The 21,258-nt window shown below is 34.0% G+C and overlaps 1 protein-coding gene across 4 annotated transcripts in view; it reads right to left on the minus strand.

Moving 5' to 3' along the window:
• Positions 1 to 21,258, minus strand: part of Hells (helicase, lymphoid specific) — a 57,551-nt gene that overhangs the window by 15,914 nt on the left and 20,379 nt on the right. For 3 of the 4 annotated variants that reach the window (XM_078037839.1, XM_005333714.4, XM_078037855.1), the window contains 10 exons: positions 17,972 to 18,133; positions 16,701 to 16,840; positions 16,476 to 16,614; positions 15,190 to 15,273; positions 14,980 to 15,099; positions 13,802 to 13,918; positions 13,279 to 13,438; positions 10,647 to 10,743; positions 10,494 to 10,570; positions 1,105 to 6,816 (listed from right to left, as the gene is read on the minus strand). In XM_078037839.1, coding sequence (XP_077893965.1) covers positions 6,722 to 6,816; positions 10,494 to 10,570; positions 10,647 to 10,743; positions 13,279 to 13,438; positions 13,802 to 13,918; positions 14,980 to 15,099; positions 15,190 to 15,273; positions 16,476 to 16,614; positions 16,701 to 16,840; positions 17,972 to 18,133 — 1,191 coding nt within the window. In that variant the 3' untranslated portion in view covers positions 1,105 to 6,721. Of the gene's footprint in view, positions 1 to 1,104; positions 6,817 to 10,493; positions 10,571 to 10,646; positions 10,744 to 13,278; positions 13,439 to 13,801; positions 13,919 to 14,979; positions 15,100 to 15,189; positions 15,274 to 16,475; positions 16,615 to 16,700; positions 16,841 to 17,971; positions 18,134 to 21,258 lie in introns of those variants that run through there. The other variant, XM_078037832.1, reaches the window with a different exon arrangement.

Consider the following 21,258-nt stretch of genomic DNA (forward strand, 5'->3'; position numbering starts at 1 on the left):
TGAAAGGGTTCCCTTTTTCCTGTTACCTCACCAGTATTTATTATTTATATCCTGGATAACTGCTATTGTGACTGGATTGAGACAGATTCTTACAGTTTTGATTGGTATTTCCCTTACGTTTAAAGATGGTGACATTTTTTCATATAACTGATGGCGATTTTTACTACCTCTTTTGAGGAAGTGTCTGCTGGGTTCATTTGCCCATTTATTGAATGCGTTTTATGTTGTTAAGTTTTTTTACATAATCTGGAAATGAATCTTTTCCTTGGAAGATTAGCTGGCAAAGATTTACTCCCATTTTTTTTTTGAGAGAGAGAATTTTTAATATTTATTTTTTAGTTATCGGCAGACACAACATCTTTGTTTGTATGTGGTGCTGAGGATTGAACCCGGGCCGCATGCATGCCAGGAGAGCACGCTACCGCTTGAGCCACATCCCCAGCCCTTACTCCCATTTCTTCACTCAAGTGTTTCCTTTGCACTACAGATAACTTATATTCAGCTTAGTTTTTTCCTTATGTTTTATATCCTCTGAGCACATTCATTATGGATTATTTTCTTTAATTCTTGGAAATGTAATTTCATTCATCTTCAAAATATTTTGTGATCTTTGCTTTTCCTTTACTTCTGGGACCATTAAATGGATGTTGGTACTTTTAATTCATCCTTCATACTTTACCAAAAAAAAAAAAAAATTCCTATCTTTTGCCTGCTGACCTCTGAAGTTATTCTGACTAATCTCACCAATCAAAAGACTTTGAGTCCTAGATTATACTATAGAAACAAGAGGCAACAAAATATTTGCTACAATGACAGATACACATAAAAATTTTTAAGATGATACATTAAAGAATGGAATGCTATATGCTAGGCAAATATGAAGTGAAATAAAAGTAATATAACAATATTGATAACTGACAAGAGAATTCAAAAGAAAAGTTTTCCGGAGGCCATAAAGGAATATATATGAGCCCCAAATTATATAAAGAGCCCCAAATTATATAAAGCCCAAACTTACAAACTAAAAAGAAATCAGTAAATATAAAACTGTAAGTGGAGATTTTAATGTATATACTTCTCAGAAATAAATGAAGCAGTCAAAAATTAAATATAGACATTTATTAAAGGGGAAAACATACCAATTTGTAGAGAAATTTACACTCAATACTAAGAAACTATACATTCAAGTGCAAATGCAGACATTCACAAAATTGACCACTTATCAGGCCATAAAGAAAACAGCAATATAGTCTAAAAAAAAAAAAAAAATCAACATTATGCCAATCATGTTCTCTGAGCATAATGCAATGCAAAAAGAAGGCAAATAAGAGGCAACTGTAAAATTCATACACCTGCCAACTAAATATCTCAGAAATAAATCCTTGGTTTAAGAAGAAACCATTAAAAGAAGTTATATAATCACTTAGTAGTAATGAAAATACTGCCAGTCAAAATTTACAGGATATGTTTAAAAGTAATTAAAGAGAATTATGTTATCTTTAAATACTTTATCAGAAATAATAAACACTGAAAACAAATAAGTGTTTACGATAAGTGTTGCTTATTTTAATAGAACACAAGGAAATAACAAAGTTAAGGTGAAAGCAGGAATCAAATATGATATAGAGGAAAGACTTAAGAGAACTAGAGGCCAATCTTAGAAAGTTTAATGACAGGAAGAAATACATGAAGACTAACCAAAAGAAAAACAGAAGATGAAAAACAATTGGAGGAAATGAAAAATATAAATAAGATGCCACTTTACAAAACTCAGAATGGCAAAAATTATAGTACTGACAAGATGTGAGGAAACAAGTAATGCTGATGGGAGTATAAATTCATATAGCCACTGTGAAAAGCCCCATAGCAAAATTTAGTGAAACTGGACTAGAGAAATCATTCTATGCACTAAAAGGGAATTAAAAAGATATGGTAGATACACATTGACAACTGAATATACGGATGGCAGATAGATCTTCACAATAGAGAATGGAGAGTAAACAATGTGGAACATTAGAGGTAGTATATCCTCCACACCAGCAGTTTTCTAACTTTTGATCTCTTTACACTTTCACATTTTTAAAAAACTACTTAAGGCCTGAGAGCACTTTTATGAGGACTGTATTGAATAATACTTATCATGCAGCTGAAAACAAATACTCTGTATACTTGTGACAATGACAAACAGCAAATAGGGCTACTATGAAAAGCTTTGATCTCATGTACTCCAGAGGCATTGATGAGCTGTTCTATACTGATCTAGAGATTAACTTCCTTTCCCTGCCTATGCTTAAGTCAATTTGAAACCTATTGTATTGTATATCTGATATTATTGTAATTCTGTTTCCCCATTTTGTAGACAAGGGAACTACAGCTCAGAGATTGGCTGATTTCCCAAATGTCACACAGTTAACAGAATGTCTTTGATCCCAGAACCAATTCTAAAGCTCACTCACTTTCTACTTTCAAGGGTGGGTGAGTGGTTAGTTCACAGGTCTCCTGCAAGCTAGGTGTATTATTTTGGCACCAGGGATCAAACCCAACTGTGCTTAACTACTAAGTCACATCCCCAGTCTTTTTAATCTTACTTTTAGATGAGGTCCCACTAGGTTATTTATAGCCTTGCTAAATTGATGAGGCTGGCTTCAAAACTGGAATCCTCCCTCAGCTTCCTAGCCTCTGGGCTTACAGACATGCACCACGGAACCTGGCCAGCTAAGCAGGCAACACTCTGCCACTGAGCTATTTCCAAAAGAAACCACAAAATTGCCTCTTGGGATTTACACTTCTGATTTGTAAGATCTTGTGTCTACAAACATGAAAGATCAGTTAAAGACAGATGTGAGATCTACAAAGAACATAACTTGTGTTGTCATGTGCAATTAAATTTCTTTTTTTCCCCCTTTTTAAATGACCCCAAAAGACAGGTTTAACTCTTCTACGAAAGCCTTCATTGATATTTAAACACTTCCTTCTTAGGTCAGACACTTGCTTAAATAAAGCAGGGTCTCATCACTCCACTGAAGCAATGCACACAAAAAATAGAGTGCATTTGCACATCCTCTTATTTGACATGGAAAAAACAAAAAACTTGAAATGAAGCTCATTATCAACTTCATTATAAATATAAGGAAAATGACTTAGACTGTTAACATTGAACAGAGCAATAACTGAAACTCAGGTTTCTGAACACCAAATCTGATTATTTCCCTAATACTTGCCATAAAAGTTGATTGAGTCTCTCCTCCCCCAAAAGTTCCAGGTGAATGTCAAAATCTTCTTAACTCATCCTACTACAATTACTCTCCTCAGTTGATATGTTCAAGCCAAACCTTTTTGGGGTCCTACAAGCCAAGAAGATGCTTCACAATTGCAGTATTTACAAAAGAAATGGTGACTAGGGCAAAAGAGTATTCTTTTCCTTTCAGAAAAATACCTCACATCTTTGCTCAAGGAATGAAGAATATCTGGCATTTGGACAGTAATACTACAATGTTTTTATGGTTTGAAATGTTGCTTTTCTGCTTGAGTACTATTTCTTTGGTAGTTTACTTATTATCAAATTATTCTTAATAACATACACAGAAGTAGTGATACTTTTAATTTGTTGAGCTTTGAATGGCAGACGTTGCATTAACTTGTATCATTTACTTCTGTCCTAAATTCAGGCAAACTTTATTATCAAATTTAATGTCTTTTTAATGATACCACTTCAACTCCACATTCTCATTTTACAGAATTGCCAGCCAGTCAGGACTTAACCACTACTCCGTATATTATGGAATGTTTACAAAAACTTTTTAAGCACCTTTGACAGCCAGAAAAGTACTTCGAACTATTCAGAAAAGGATGCATGTTGCAAGCAAGGTGGTCACAGGTACCTTTGTGTAAAGGAAATGGTGCAAAAGCTAGTTCTTGACAACAGCAGCCCTAATTCTAAAAGCATAGGCTAACTCTTCAGTGACGACAGCTACCTGCTTGAAATTTATCCAGTTTCCACTGGTCCTCAGCTACAACTCTGCTTTGCCCAAAGTACTGCTATTTAAGAATAGTATATTTTGGGGGTGGGGATGTGGCTCAAGTGGAAGCGCTCACCTGGCATGCATGAGGCACAGAATTCAATCCTCACCACCACATAAAAGTAAAAAATAAAGATATTGTGTCCACCTAAAGCATATGGTAGGCTGTTTCTAGCACATTTCACAGGGTTGGGCCCATCACTTTTTACCTCCTAGTGTCCAATAAATCTTGAGGTCTTGTACATCTGAAACTGTCTTTACTACCCTTGTATTTAAATACTATAGTTGGATAGAAAATAATTTGTAATTTCTTTCCTTCAACCCAACTGTAGACTTTAATGTCTAGTTTACTGCTAAAACAAAAACCGTTTCACTTTTTACAATTTTGAAGAGATTCTTTGCCCTTTATATTTTTGTCTATAACACATCCAGGTTATAAAGTTTTCCTTTAAAATTTTCCATTTAGCACTTGACAAACTAATCCAACTGGAGGTTTTTAATCTTTATTATAAGGAAATAGGAGTATTTTTTAAATCCAGTGTATTGATTGACTGCTTTAATTTATTCCTGCTTTGTCTTCAATATATTCTCTTACATAAAGGTACCAAGACAGAAAAAATGCCCAATCTTGTCTTTATGAAAGCACACCTGGACTGGCAGGTAAAGTATCATTCATGACAAAGAACAGGAAATTTTATTTTGGTGTGAAATGTGAGCTGGATAGCAACAAACAAACCATGCAAGTATCTGAATAAGGAACAAAAGTAATGGTGAAGTACATTGGATTTACCAGTGATATATTTTATGACCATCTTGGGATTGCAGGCACATGTCCTGTTTGTTGAGACCTGAACTTTCTCAACTCCTCCAACATTAACTTGTCTTGTCCCAAGTAGTATGACATTCTAGTACCACTTCTCTCTTGTACTGTAGTACTAGAGCTAAAGGGAATCAAAGAAAGATGGATAAACAAGCAGGTCCACAGACATAGGAAAAAGCAAACCCTGCTATCCATGGAAACTCTAGACATATGTAAGAATTTGAGTTTTGAACTGGTGGTGCATGCCTGTAATCCCAGTGGCTTAGGAAACAGAGGCAAGAGGATAGCAAGTTCAAAGACAGCCTTAGCAACTTAGTGAGACTGTTTTGAAATAAAATAAAAAGGATTGGGGATGTTGCTCAGTGGTAAAGTGCCCACGGGTTAAATGAGTTTGCAGAGGTAGCTGGAAACATCAAGATCAATTCCTACAGCATGGTGGAGATGAATATCCAAACAAAATGGGGTGACAGGAGTGGTAGAGACAAACAAAAAACAATGATATAGACAAATTTCTAAAGTGATTTTGCTATAAAAGGAAAGAAAAAAGGCTTTTCAGTTGGCTCTGGCTAGGACAACATATTGACAGTTAAAAGACAAAAGGATAAAGAACAACAGATGTAGTGATAACTTCTCGAAAAGTTCTTTTCTGGTGAGAGGGAGGAAATATCAGAGATATGACAGAGATGAAGCTATAAAACAGTCATTTAGGAGAACAGGTTGTCAAAATTTAGTACAATAAGTAACTCACTGAAGTCATAGATGATGAATTTCAAGCAAGACTAGATAGCCTGCTTCTCTGACTGGCAAATATTTCCATTTATTAATAAAAGAAAACTCTTGCTCAAATGTTCTTTTAAGACAGTTTTTTCTCCTGAGGCTAAGTTCCAGGAACTTGAAAGCATTCTCTATATATAACAAAAGTAATTTTCCCTGAAACCTTAACAACCAGTATAGAAAAACCTGTGGGTCAAGGAGCACCTCCTCTCTCCCAGGGTATATTCAAAATTTCTCTTCTTCATGTTGTGATTATCCTTTCATGCAAGGCCTAAATTCTTCCCTTTTTGGCCTTTATTCTCCTCTTATGGATTTTAGGTTAGATTCCAGAATCTTGCTTCCGTCTCTCTAGTTCAATTTACCCTCCCTCCCATAAGTTCTCAGCATTTTTCTTGTCCTGTATAACATACTATTTGCAATTTCTTGTCTTATGACAAGACCCTACTACAGTTTCTTCCACAACATTTTCTGGGTTAACTCAATTTTGAGTTAAAACCTTTTATACCATATATTCTTGTAGTACCAGTGAATAAAACTGAATAAGCACAAAAATGTTGAATCCCAATACACATTGTCTTTTGTTATTATTTAACCTGGACTATTACTTTCCTGACAAAATAATTTAATGAGATCATCTTATAACGAACATTTATTGACAAACTATCTTATAGATTCTAAAATCAAACAATGTGTTACTTCAAGAATAGAAAGCATAATCCGAATCTCACCCCCACCAAAGCCTACTACTCCATAACTGAAGTACCCAAAACCTATGAACCATATTGCTAAAAGAAAGGGGGGGGGGGGAAGATATGTTTACTAAACTTCCACAGGAAGACTGTATAAATCTGGCAATGGTGAAGTACAATCAGACCATGCTCATGAGTACTACCCAGTCTCAAATATTAACTGAAAATTTAAACTTAATATGCATTTCCTTCTTAGAAAGGGTCAGAAAATTATAATCTATTATGTATGCAATGGTGCTAGTTACATTATGTAAAATGATATAATAAAAACAAAATAGTAGACAATTTGAATTTCCAAACCAATAAGTAAATTACTAACTGTAAACAAGAACTTTTAAAAGTCATTCTTTAGCTTCAATTTAAAACAAACATTCAGGACTGGAATCTTCAGAATTTTCTAGTATCTTGAATATCCCTGTCTTCTCTTTAATCGGTCCTGAGGCCTTCATTTGATCTAAAAGAAAAATATTGGAACAAATACTTTTTTTGGGGGGAAAAAAAAGGGTAGGAACCTGGAAAAAAATCATAAATTTCCAACACAATTTTGTAAGAAGTGTATCATATGTCCAAATTGTAAAAACCCATGTGTGGGACACTCTCTGCTAAAATTTAGACATATACGTAGGGCAATAAACAGAACACTAATTTTAATTATGCTTTCAGAGATGTTTTTAAAAAAAGCCCAATCATGGTTAAGAGTTGAGAAGCAAGATATCATGAAAAACTTACCTTTATAAACATTCCAAATCACTGCAAATATGTAGTATCTATTTAGGTTGTTTTATGTCTTTAATATTAATGTATTAAAGTCTTTTTTCATTATAATAACTGAGCTTTGCATCTTAATTCCTTTCCAATCCTAAACTCATACCTTTTCCTAACTGTTTAAAGTTCTTTTAATATTAAGAATGGGGATGTAGTTTAGTGGCAGAACATTTGTTCAGTATCTACAAGCTTCTGGGTTTGGTCCCCCATACTACAAATAAATAAATATTTTTAAAAATTAAGTTTTGAGGGGGTGGGGTTGTGGCTCAGTGGTAGAGCGCTTGCCTCGCACATGTGAAGCACTAGGTTCAACCCTCAGCCGCACATAATAAACAAACAAAATAAAGATATTGTGCCTATGTATAACTAAAAAATATTTCAAAACAAAAAACTAAAGTTTTAAGCCAGGCACAGTGGCATACACCTATAATCCCAGTGGCTCAGGAAGCTGGAAGTAGGAAGATTGCAAGTTTAAAATCATCCTTAGCAAAAGTGAGGTGCTAAGCAACTTGGTGACACCCTGTCTCTAAATAATAAAAAAAGGGTTAGGGGTATGGCTCAGAGGTTGAGCACCCCTGAGTTCAAACCCTGATGCCCATCCCACCACCCAAAAATCAGGTTTTGAATATATACTTAGATTGGTAACTTATCAAAAAATGTCCTAAATGCCAGGCATGGTGGCACACACCTGCAACTGTAACCCTAGAAACTTGGAAGTCTAAAGCAGGAGTATCAGAAGTCCAAGCCAGCTTAGTAAGACTGTCTCAAAATAAAAAGGACTGGTGATATAGCTAAATGGCAGAGTGTGTTCAACTGTGAGGTAAAGAGGATCCAGGTTTAGTTTTCCCTGTTTAATAATTATGCTGCATCATGTATTAACCAAAAGGAATTTTCCCTTTCTGGTTTGAAATGCCTTTTCTTTCACTCTTTTTCCAAAGTTTGGTTGTTTTTCTAGGGTCACTATACTATACCACTAATTCATCTGTCTTAATTGATTATAACAAGTGATAAGGATTTTGATTTGAATATTCCTATCCATTAAATCTATACACTTATTCAGTCTTTATGTTAATAACCTCCAACAATTCATAATTTTGTCCATGGAGGTCAAATCTCTTTTAAGATTTTTGTATTTTTTAAATAATTTTTTATATCTCTATTTATTCATTTATTTTTATGTGGTGCTGAGGATTGAACCTAGTGGCTCACACTTGTGAGGCAAGCACTCTACCACTGAGCTGCAGTCCCAGGCCAAGATTTTTGTATTTAATTATAGGCTTTTTAACCAAATTTGTAACTATTGCAAACACTTTATTTACTAAATAATTGTTGATGATACACAATTAATTATAAAGCAATCTTCTACTTAAAAACTTCCAGATTCCCTTGAACTTTCTACGGAGGCAATCAGACCATCTGTAAATACAAGCAATCTGGATTCCAATTTATTATTCCTTTAGCCTATCAATATTTTGTGGTATTAGTTCTTAAGACCTCTTTCTACACTGTAAAAGTGAGAGCTTTTTATTCCTGATTTCTGTAGTAATCTAGATCAATGTTCTTTACCAGTTTAAGAACATCATGATTGAAAGAAAAAAACTTGGTAAATCTGGACTTCAACAAAAATATAAACTTTTGCTGTTCAAAAGACATTAATAAGCTACAAACAGGGAGAAAATATTCACAAAATAAATCTACTAAAGAACTTAGATCTGTAGGACATTTTAAAACTCTTTCAATTCAATGGGTCACAAAAAACCCAGTGGTATGCTAATAAACGTTCACAATTTCCAAACACTCTAGTTTGAAGTTTTTGCATATTTGTATGGCATATATATCTACCAATTTCAAAGTGTCAGCACAATATCACTGAGTACAATTGGAAAAGGTGAACACCATGATAAGTATTTTATTTGAAATACAATAAAATACATAAAATGTATGATATTCCCACCATTCAAAAAATAAATACCAAGAGTGTGGATTTTAAATATCACCTTTGTTTTCAAAATAATTTATGGTAATCATTGTAGGTAGCAACTTATTCTAAGTGATGAATAAAAAAGCAAATTATCCTGTCTTTCCTATATCTCAGTATAGGAAAGTTAGACAAATCCCAGCTAAATTAAAATGATAAAACAAGAAAATCATTATTTTGTAAAACCCCAAGGAAATAATGGTTCTAAGCATATGTTAAAAACCATAAAGTTCCAGGATTGGGTTGTGATTCAGTGGTACAGGACTTGTCTACATGTATGAGGCACTGGGTTCAATTCTCAGCACCACATATAAATAAATGAATAAAATAAAGGTCCATCAAGGCTGGGGTTGTGGCTCAGTGGTACAGCGCACACCTAGCACATGCGAGGTCCTGGGTTCGATCCCATGCACAACATAAATTTAAAAAATAAAGGTATTGTGTCCAACTACAACTAAAAAATATTTTTAAAATAAAATAAAGGTCCATCAACATCTAAAACAAAACAAAAAAATTTTTTTAAACCATGAAGTTCAATAAAAGTTGACAAGAAAGTCTGAAGTATTCAGATCTGTCTGAATGATCAATCTTAGCTCTCTACAAACCAGAAACCCAGACATACCCCTGATATAAAATAATAGCAAAGACATGGAACTTAAATATAATTAAGTATTAAGAACTATTTATCAGTTTACTGAAAATATGCATATTGAGGAACAAGCTGAAGCACATAAAAAAGGGAAGGAAAATCAGACATTTTAGGAATTCCAGGCCATTCTATAGAGCAAATAACCTAAGTTCTCCAATAAATCAATGGCAAAGAAAAACAAAATACAAGGATACTATAAAAGAAGAGACATAATTAGAACTGCAATTCAAAATGTTAAAAAAAAAAGCGACAAATGAGGAATTGTGAATGGATTTGGGGGTGGGAGGAGATGAAAGTAAAATACTATTGCTAGGGCTGGAGTTGTGGATCAGTGGTAGAGTGCTTGCCTCGCACGGGCAAGGCCCTGGGTTCCATACTTAGCACCACATAAAAATAAATAATTAAATTAAAGGTATTGTGTACAACTACAACTAAAAAATAGATATAAAAAAAAAGTACTAGTGCTATTATCTTAGATGTGTTAAATAATGGCTCTGTTTAAAAACATGTTCTCAGAGGAAGATTCACAATAAACTACTTGTGGACAAAATATCATCATGTTTGACATATGATTTTAAGTCTCTCTCCAACAAGAGAGAAATGTCAATGAAACAAGATTGGCTAAATGTTGCGAACTACTATAGCTGAATGCATTAATTGTTCAAGGGATTAATGACACTATTCTATTTATGTCTATCTTTTAAAGTTTCCATAAAGACTAAAAGCGTGAGACACTTACCAATGAGATCACTTCGATCTAACAACAACTCAAGATCTTTATCACTAATGACCTTTTCTCTTGATCCTTTGACTTCCCTATAAAAACAAAATATTCCAGTATGTTTAAATAAATCAAAACTATGAGTAGTTTTTCTAAAATTAAAAGGCTTACCTTTCATAATCTCTAGATTTTAATAACTCCTTTAATTCCTTAGGATCTAAGAAATTCTTAGATTGATTTAATCCAGACTGACCACCTTTGAAATGATCTAGAAAAATAATTTAACAAATGCAACATATTAAAATTCCCTCTAAAATCCAATAAATTACAAACTATTCAGAATGGCTGCCATTTTATTTATTTACTTTTTGTATTAGAGATTGAACCCAGAGGCACTTAACCACTGAGCTACCTTCCCAACCCTTTTTGAGACAGGGCCTCACTAAATTGCTTAGGGCCTCACTAAATTGCGGAGGCTGGCTTTGAACTTGCAATCCTCCTGCCTCAGCCTCCTGAGCCACTGGGATTACTTTTTTAAAATGACAAAAAACAAAACAAAACAAAACAAAAACCCCTCTAATTTTGGTGAAAAGAAAAGCAACTGAAATTCTCAGACGTTGCTGGTGGAAGCATAAAAAGATATGTTCACTTAGGAGTTTAGCAGTTCCCAATAGACACACACATACCCTCCTCTCTTTTTTATTTTTTTGAGATAAGAGAGAATTTTTTAATATTTATTTTTTAGTTTTCGGCAGGCACACCATCTTTTTTTGTATGTGGTGCTGAGGATCGAACCTGGGCCACACACACGCCAGGAGAGCACGCTACCACTTGAGCCACATCCCCAGACCACATACCCTCCTCTCAAAAACAAGAACTAATAAATGTATCATGTCCACAAAAACACATGCTTATTCAAATAGCTGGAATGTCCAGGAACAAAAGAATAGATAAGCTGGAATGGTGGTGCACACATGTAATCACAGCAGCTTAAGAGGGAGCACCAACATCTAGGAAGATTGAAAGTTCAAGGCCAGCCTCAGCAATTTAGTGAGACTCTAAGCAACTTAGGGAGACTGTGTCAAAATAAAAAATAAAAAGGGTTATTGAGGGCTGGGGATGTGGCTCAAGCGGTAACGCGCTTGCCTGGCATGCGTGCGGCCCGGGTTCGATCCTCAGCACCACATACCAACAAAGATGTTGTGTCTGCCAAGAACTAAAAAAAAAATATTAAAAAATTCTCTCTCTCTCTCTCCTCTCTCACTCTCTCTTTAAAAAAAAAAAGGGTTATTGATGTAGCTCAGTGATTAAAGTGCCCCAGGGTTCAATCCTTGGTACCAAAAAAGAATGGATAAATAAACTATTCAGCAAGTAAAATCTTCCTAATACAAACAAAACAGATGAATATTAAAATGTTAATCAAAATTCACAGGAGAAAAACAGAATACACACATAAAAATAAACAGTTAAAGAACAAATTAATCTATATATGAATCAGAATAGTAGTTGCTCAGTGGAATAAGCTCAGACATGCAAGGTGAATGACAGAGGAGGGTACCTGAGAAAGCTTTATTGGATGACGAAAATGTTCTAAATGTGGATGAGTTATATAAATGTATACATTTGTCATAATTATGGAGGTATAATATACACTTAAGATCTGTGTATATTATACCTCCATAAAAAAGTGTCAAAGTTTTTTGTGTAAAATTAACCTTTTAAAATTCTGAAAGCAGGCAGGATCCAATGGTGAACACCTGGTTGGGAGGCTGAGGCAAGAAGATCGCCAGCCTCAGCAAGAGAGAGGCACTAAGCAACTCTAAATAAAACACAAAATAGGGCTGGGGATGTGGCTCAGTGGTTGAGTGCCTGAGTTCAAACCCGAGTGACTTAAAAAAATCTGAAAACAAATTTTGTGATCATTAACACTATTGATAAAATTTATCTAAATTTAAACGATATTCAATCCTTAAATGGATTTTTTATATTACTCCCTCAATATACAAATACTATTCTAGTATTTAATACATTAAACTTGCAAGAAAAATTTCTGACAAGCAATTATCTTAATTAGAAACAGGCAATAAAAATATCACACCAAATTCCTCATTAGAGTTTAAGATATTGCACCTTAAAATTAACCCAGACCCTTCTCTTCCCATCTGTGCCACATCTAAACAATTGCTAAGGTTATGTCTATCACTGCCAACTTAATGTAGGCTGTTAGCAACTCCACATCTCCCACTCTTGCTTTATACCATGTCTTATCAAGTTGCACCAATTTCTTTTATTATAAAGAAAATAACAATGAGGGCTAGGGTTTTGGCTCAGCGGTAAAACACTCACTTAGCAAATTTGAGGCCCTGGGTTCGATTCTCAGCACCACATAAAAACAAATAAATAAAGGTATTGTGTACAACTACAACTAAAAAATAAATATTTAAAAAAAAAAAGAAAGAAAAACAAAATAACAATGAGGGTTAGGGTTGTGGCTCACTGGTAGAGCATTTGCCTACCAAGTATGAGGCACTGGCCTCAATCCTCAGCACCACATAAAAATAAATAAGTAGGTGCTTGCCTAGCACATGTGAGGCCCTGGGTTCCATCCTCAGCACCACATAAAAATAAAAAATAAATAAAATAAAGGTATAAGAAACAAATTTTAAAATAAATAAGAGTAAAATAAATGTATTGTGTCCATCTACAACTAAAGATATTAGACAATAACGAAAGTTCATGACAGAAACACACACAGAGAAAACTGAGCCCCCCCCCCCGCCCAAAATACTACAGTATCATTTACTTTTGTGAATGATCAACTTTTCCAGTTTTCTTTTAGCAGCTGCTCTTTCCACAATTTTCTGGTCAATAGTATTTGCTGTAACAAGGCGATATACAACAACTGGCTTTGTCTGACCAATTCTATGACATCGATCCTGGGCCTGAAGATCAGACTGGGGGTTCTTCAAATTAAAAGGAAAAAGTGAACAACATTGAACAGTACTAGAATAAAATTAACTTTAACTCACAGTTAATGCATAAACTCATCATTCATGATCCAATGAGCAACTTTTATTAAACTTTTTGTGTTGCCTTAGCTCATTTTAGACTTACACAGTAGCTTCTATAATGACAAACCATGAAAATGTTTAAAGACTCAAAAGAAAGCATTACAAGTTAATATATGCAGAAAAAATTATCAATACTCTTGACCTTAAAACAGACACTTCTCAAAGTAGATAAGTGAAATTATTAAAATATATATAAGAATGATTAAAAATTCAGATTAGAAATATCAACAGCATATTGCTATACCTTCAACTTACCCAATCACTATCATAAATGATAACTGTATCTGCTGCAGTCAAATTAATGCCCAGGCCACCAGCTCGTGTACTCACTAAGAAGATAAACACATCTGGATCTGTGTTGAAACTGTGCATCTAAAAGCAAAAAGACGTAAACAACTTCAACCATTAAGACTGCAGATGGGATGAGCTGGGGATGTAGCTAAGTCTTAGTAGAATGCTTGTCTAGCATGTATCAATTTGAGTTCAATCCCTCATGAGGGAAGGAAGGAGAAAAGCAAAGAAAGAGCCGTAATTTAGGCAGGAATGGTTTTGTATTCCTGTAATCCCAAGAACTTGGGAGGCTAAGCGAAGAGGATCACAAGTATGAGCCCAGCCTCAGTAACTTAGGGAGACCCTGTATCAAAATAAAAAACGAGTTTAAAAATGGGAAAGCTGGGATGTGACTCAGCGGTTAAACACCGGTGCATTCATACCTGGTACCCGCCGCACCAAAAAAAAAAAAAAAAAAAAAAAAGGACCAGGGATTGAGATATTTATTTCTTATACCACACAAAGAATTTTCGAAGAGAGGCCAAATCAGTCTTTCAGATTTTCAAAACAATTACGTAAACTAATAAAAATCTCTCCTTGTGTTAACTTGATTTTTCAAATATCTATCTTACTAAGGAGATCTTAAATTTTTAAATTTTTGGTTGTAGATGGACACAATACCTTTATTTTGTTTATTTATTTATTTTTATGTGGTGCTGAGAATGGAACCTACCACCTCATGCATGCCAGGCAAGCGCTCTACCACTTAGCCATGCCCTACCATCTTAATTTTTAAAAATTTTTCACAGAAAAGTTTAAATAAAAATAACTAATGCAAAAACTGGTTAAAAAATTCAGTAACAAACAGTTGCATAAAAAAATCAAGTGGGTGAGAAGGGTAGATTAACCTGGAAGAGACAGAAACCTTTCTAGGCTAATGATAATGTTCTATGTATTAACAGGGTTTAGGACATGTTTATATGTATAAATGTATAAACATATATATACACACGTTTATATATACAATAATGAGAACCTGTCTTAAAATAAAAATGAAAAATAAATAGGGTTAGGATGTGACTAAGTGGTTAAGTATCCCTAGGTTCAATCCCTGAGTACTGCAAAAGTTATAATTTTATTATGTATGACATAAATAGTCTTACATTTTCTTCTCTCTCGGAATAAGACATGGACCCATCAAGCCTGCTAAAGTTGAAATTTCTAAGATGGCAGTAATCCATCAGAATGTCCAACATTCTTGTCATTTGTGAAAAAAGCAGCACCTGAAATTGAGATATACCTTAGTATGCATAGTGTCTATACTGCTTCATAAAAAATAATGAAACAATTAAAAATTCCACACAAATTACCACCTTGTGACCTCTTTTTTTCAGTTCTGGCAACATTCGATCCAAAATTAAGAATTTCCCAGAATTTGTTACTAATTCTTCATCAATCTTTAAAAATGGACAAAGAAGAAAAATGTCACTATAATTACTAATCTCTTTATAAAAATTAAAAACATACAATTTCAGTGATAAACCATTATAAAACTTTTCTAAAAATTGACCTTGTTATTATTTTTAAATCAGTAGTTACTTCAAGACACTCTAGAATGAAAACTCAGTGATCTCACACAAAAGTTCAAGTATAATCATGAACCTATCTGAGAACCACAGTCCCTCAAAGAATTTGTCAAACTCACTGTGTGTATGCTGAGGTTTATAACTGCGTAAATTATGGAGAAACATTGCTATTAGAATTCTCAGTAAAAATTAAAAAAACATATGAGTGTAAAACCAATCTAACTATTGAGGGTAAATAAAATGTTTATCTTTTAGCTTGGAGGAAAAAAAGTTCATCTTTTGGTGAAGTTTCCTTCAGAAAGAGATTTCCACTTGAGTAGGAAAGCTTTTATTTTCTTTACTCAAAAGTGTAAAGTATGATTCTCAAAATAAGGGCAAATTTGCCTTCCAACGTAAGGGGACATTCAGCAATTGCTAGAGGCATTTTAGGTTTTCACAAACGGGGAAAATGGACCTACTGGCTACCAAAGGCCAAAGATGCTGATAAACGTGGACAGTGCACAGGACTTTACCTCCTAAATAAAAACTATCTGGCTCAAAATGTCAATACTGCCAGGGTTGAGAAACCCTGCTATTAATTAGTATGAAATCCTTCATCACTAAAAACAATTTAACACTATGCTATTTTTTTTAATCAACTGCAATTTCATTCACTTAATCTGAAAGTCCCCAACTATTATCAACTTTTTGGTTTTCTTCTGTAGCCATTTGTGACTCATAATTAATGAGCAGCAGATTTGACAAGCTAAATATTAACTAAAAGGAATACTGAAAAAATGACAACTATCTCTAAGAGAGCAAAAATAGAAATTGACTACTTTACAAAATTCAGAATAATTCCTAGCTGTTCATATAGCTGTAAGGAAATAAGTTGGACTGTACACAAAAAGACCATCATTCCAACCCTCCTTAAGTTCTCTAAACTTGGGGTGGGGTGGAGTGGGGGTGGTGGAAGACTCAGTTTACTGGATTATAATCTTGATGATACACAACACAGTATTTTAAAAAATAAACCAAAAAAAATAATACTTTAACCCAATGTTAAAGGTACAAAATTATTAAACAGTATTCACCTTAAACTCTTGTGTAACAGGATCTATAGGATATTCAATCAGATATGGATGATTACAGCATTTACGAAGTAGCATCATTATATTCTGCAGCTTCAGATTAACTTCAGATTCTATAGGGCTATTCACTTCCACCACAGTTCTATCAAAAACATTAATGTGTACGTATAAGAAATACAAAACACATCAGAGTTTGAAGAATACTTAAAAGTTATTTTAAACTCACACCTTTCTCTGTCCACCTCTGGCTGTATTTGACTGATCAGTTTTTCCAATTCATTAGGAAAGTTATCTATCTTGCTGTAATTTATTGATTTTCTAGTTCGCCGTTTTGGTCGTCCAGTAGGACTTAGTTCAACTGTTTCTTTCTAAAAAAGAACAAATTAAAATACCCATTTATAAAGCTAGACAATGAAGTCCTACCTATAAGTGAAGTATAATATTTTTATGTACAAACTGACTTTTAAGACTTAAATAAATACTGATTTTCTCCTTCAGCAATTTTGAAGACGACAGCAAATTTCAGCAATTTTAGGGATCGAACCCACGGACGCTAAGTCATATCCACAGTCTCTAACCCCCTTCTTTTGAGATAGGATCTAAGTTGCTGAGGCTTGCCTTGAACTTGTAATCCTCCTGCCTCAGCCTCCTGGATTGCTGGGATTAGGACATATGCCACCATGCTGGCTCTTTCATCAACTTTTAGTAATACCCAAAGGCACGATTACCTCACAGCCATAATCTATACTCAAATACAAATGTGTAAAATTTGTTTTATTACTGAAAATAACATTTGAAAGTGAGAGTATCTTTATTGCTCAGTAGAAAAACATAAAGGATATGTAAGACATTAGAATTTATGAGTTTCCTGATTTCATTACATGATAATCGCATCCCATTTCCACTTCTTTGGAACTGCGGATGTGGAGAAAAATGGTACAGATGGCAAGCCTTCAGTGTTTATCAAATAACAGTGAGGGTTTTTTTCCCGTATGTTTTTGCTTTTGTTTTGGTACTGGCAATTGAAGCTCAGGAGAGCACTTTATCACTGAGCTGCACCCCTATCCCTTTTTAATTTTTGAGACAGAATCTCACTAAATTTCTGAGGTTGGCCTCAAACTTAGAATCCTCCTGCCTCAGCTCCCCAAGTTGCTGGGATCAGGGGAATATAGCCCCACACCCAGCTGTGTACTTGCATTAAATGCATTTCTAAATCCATTCCCAGACAGCAATAATTAACGTTAATCTGACATAGAAATTTAAAATTTTGTTAACAAACATTTCAGATGATCACAAAGCAGTAAATCCAGAGACCAACTAAATTTCAGGATTATTTATACTAGAAAAAAAAACTTCTGCTTCTGGTCTTATGCCTAATACTTCAGTTACAAATTCATAACAACAAATCCCGAGAACAGGTAAAGAGCCATAAGACTGACATAATTGTGAAGTTTTATTATCATGTTACATTCACAGTATATTTCAAGCACACACTATACCTCACTGGTTCCAAACATATTTGCAATTGTACGATTCACAATTGCTGTGTAAAAGACTTCTTGTTTCTTCGAAAGCGGTGCATAAACAACTACTTCTCGTTTAGGAGGAACTTCAAGAGCAACATCAGATTTTAGTCTTCTTAGTAAAAAAGGAGTCAGAATCTAAAATTGCAACATAAACAAATAAATATAAATATAATATTTTTTCAAATAACATCCCCACAAACTCCTTATCCTTCTTTCTCCTATGCCACTATAAACAATCAATTCTTGAAATGTGAAATTAAAATATCATCCTTGAAATTTCCCATATCAGACTAGCACATTATAAATTCATAAAATCTCTAAGATTGTATCTTAATAATTTAAAGAGCAGAAATTTTTAAAAGATGGTATTTAACAACTTGGGAGGCAGAGAGGAGTATTCCAAGTTCAAGGACAACCTTGGCAACTTAGCAAGATCTTGTCTCAAAAAGTAAACAAATATATAAAAAAGGAGTGGGATGTAACTCAGTGGTAGGGTAGCCCTGGGTTCAATCTCCAGTACCCAGGGTAAGGATAAGGAGTAATATTTTACTTAGGTTTTCAATATAGTCCGCAAATTTCAGAGTGAGGTTTTAGGCCAATAGAAAGCCAACCCAACTAAGAACATAAACATGAAAAATTGTGCGTGTGTGTATGTGTCTACAGATATTTTTTCCATGTTGCCCAGGCTTACTTCAAACTCCTAACCTTCCTGTGTCAGCCTCCTGAGCAACTAGGAATTTAAGTGAACACCATAACACATGGTAAATTTCTCCTTAAACTCTAAAACTTCAGGCTTAAAACAACTCTCCGTTATTACAAATTATCATATTTATAAATAGAACACAGACATAATTATGCCATTATTAATTTTTGTCATTTAAAATATAAACATTTGTTTAAACTTTTCTGAAGTTACTAATCCAGAAACAAATACACATCAGGGAGAAAATACAAATGTTCCTATCTTCAAAGAGAACATGATAATAATGAGATATATTTTTCCACCAATGCACTTATATTTAAAAGTACAATGTTATCTAGAAATGGAAAATATGTGGAAGAGGCATTCATACACTGTTCCAAAACATTTATACGGCTTATTTATATATGTATTTGTCAGCATACAAGTATTAAAATAGAAGTAAGACTATGCTAGTTATACTTGGGCAAGAGAAAAAGAAGTGCAGGGGAAACAGGAGAAAATTTTTACTTTTCATTGTCCAGATTTCTATACTATTCAAAGACTTTTTACCATATATTATTTTTAAGTAAGTGAATCTTTAAATGTGATGCTGTTTTGGGTCTCTAATGTGGAAAGGAACTAGGAAAAAAATTAGAGAGCTTTACACAGAAAGTTAAAAATTATATTTTTGAAGATACTATAAGTTTGTGACATGTATATCCACATGGACAGTTCAATTTTTTTAAAAAGTATACTGAGGCCAGGCATGGTGGTGCATGTCTGTAATCCCAGAGGCTCAGGAAGGAGAATCATGAGTTCAAAGCCAACCTCAGCAACTTAGCGAGACCTGAGAAACTCAGTGAGACCCTGTCTGTAAATAAAAAATATAAAAAAGGGCCAGGGATGTGGTTCAGTGGTTAAGCGACCCTGGGTTCAATCCCTGGTATGAAAAAACAAAAGTATACGAAGTAGGATACAAATCTTAAGTCAACAACACTAGATATACTAGGATTATATTTCCTCAAATGAGATGAAATTTTTAAAGATTAATGATGAAAAGGTCAGCTAAATACACATTTTAAGAAAGAAGAATAAAGATTACAGATGCAAATAATAATTGTTTTTATTATTATAGATGGACAGCATACTTTTATTTTGTTTATTTTTATGTGGTGCTGAGAATCAAACCCAGTGCCTCACACATGCTAGGCAAACACTCTGCCACAGAGCTACAGCCCTAGCCCCTGTAAATGACAATTCTAAAAATAAGCAAATTGTAAGAGTTTCAATGTTTAAAAGTTTTGATTTATGAAAAATTAAGTATAACACTGTAAGAATGATGACGCTTAATTTGAGATATTATCTCAATAGCTTATAGCAAAAGAATATGAAAAACAAATATATTCAGCATCTTTCATATAATTAAATCCAAAATGCAATGTAGACTCAGATTCAGGATGTGAGTTTTGCTTTACATTTTATACACTAATACTTTGAAATATCTCTAAGTAAATATCTTAAAGGAAGGCTAAGCAAGTATAGCAAGTCAGTGAGAGATGAAAGCATATGAAAACATTTCAAATTCTTTCTTATAGAATTTATAGAATATACTGAAACACCAAGGAATTTTAAAAAGTTTGAGTAAGAAATATACAAGACATTCAAAACTATCTCCTACTATTCTGACTTTACGTTTAATAAAGACTTTCCCCCAGGTAATTCATTTAAACAAAATTAGGAGGAAAGCATGAGTTACCATAAGACAAATTTAAACAGTGTTACACAGATTTTCTTAGCACTGTGGTTCTGAAAAATGCCATGACTCTTGATATATTATTGAATTCAGAGATGGGTATATTAAATTCACTATCATAATCTTTATACTCAAGTAAACTTGAAGTTCTTTCCCATAAAAATAGCAATTCCAGTATACCTCCTTGTAAAACATCAACTAAAAAATATTAAATCAGATGGCCATTTCTCACGAATATCTTTAAAAGGACTATTGCACTGGGAAGACTTTTCACCTAGATTCCTCTAAGACCCACTCTTAAGTGCCAAATTCTACAAATTTTAACTGACTTAACTTTATAAGTTTCCTAAGAAACCTAATATCAAAGCCTTACTTTGCTATCCTATTTGCTACATCAAGCCAAAACACATCTGTTCCTTTATAAGCTATATTCACACACTAGGACACTTTACCCAAAAGTATCCGTAACAGCTATTAGCACACCAAAAAAAATCTTAAAAACCTCAGGAAAACACACATAAAGACACCATAAAAGGCCGAGTTCATTGGCATAAGCCTGTAATCCCAGCAGCTTGGGAGGTTGAGGCAGGAGGATCAAAAGTTCAAAGCCAGCCTCAGCAAGAGAGGCACTAAGCAACTCAGTGAGACCTTGTCTCTAACTAAAATACAAAATAGGTCTAAGGATGTGGCTCAGTGGTTGAGTGCCCTTGAGTTCAATCCCTGGTACCAAAACCAAAAGGACACCATAAAAAATGTACATACACACACACACACACACACACACACAAAGTCCAAAAAAGAAAAGAGATACATATGGTATATAAA

The sequence above is a fragment of the Ictidomys tridecemlineatus genome, chromosome 1, assembly GCF_052094955.1.
Source record: "Ictidomys tridecemlineatus isolate mIctTri1 chromosome 1, mIctTri1.hap1, whole genome shotgun sequence".
In the NCBI taxonomy this organism is placed as follows: domain Eukaryota; kingdom Metazoa; phylum Chordata; class Mammalia; order Rodentia; family Sciuridae; genus Ictidomys; species Ictidomys tridecemlineatus.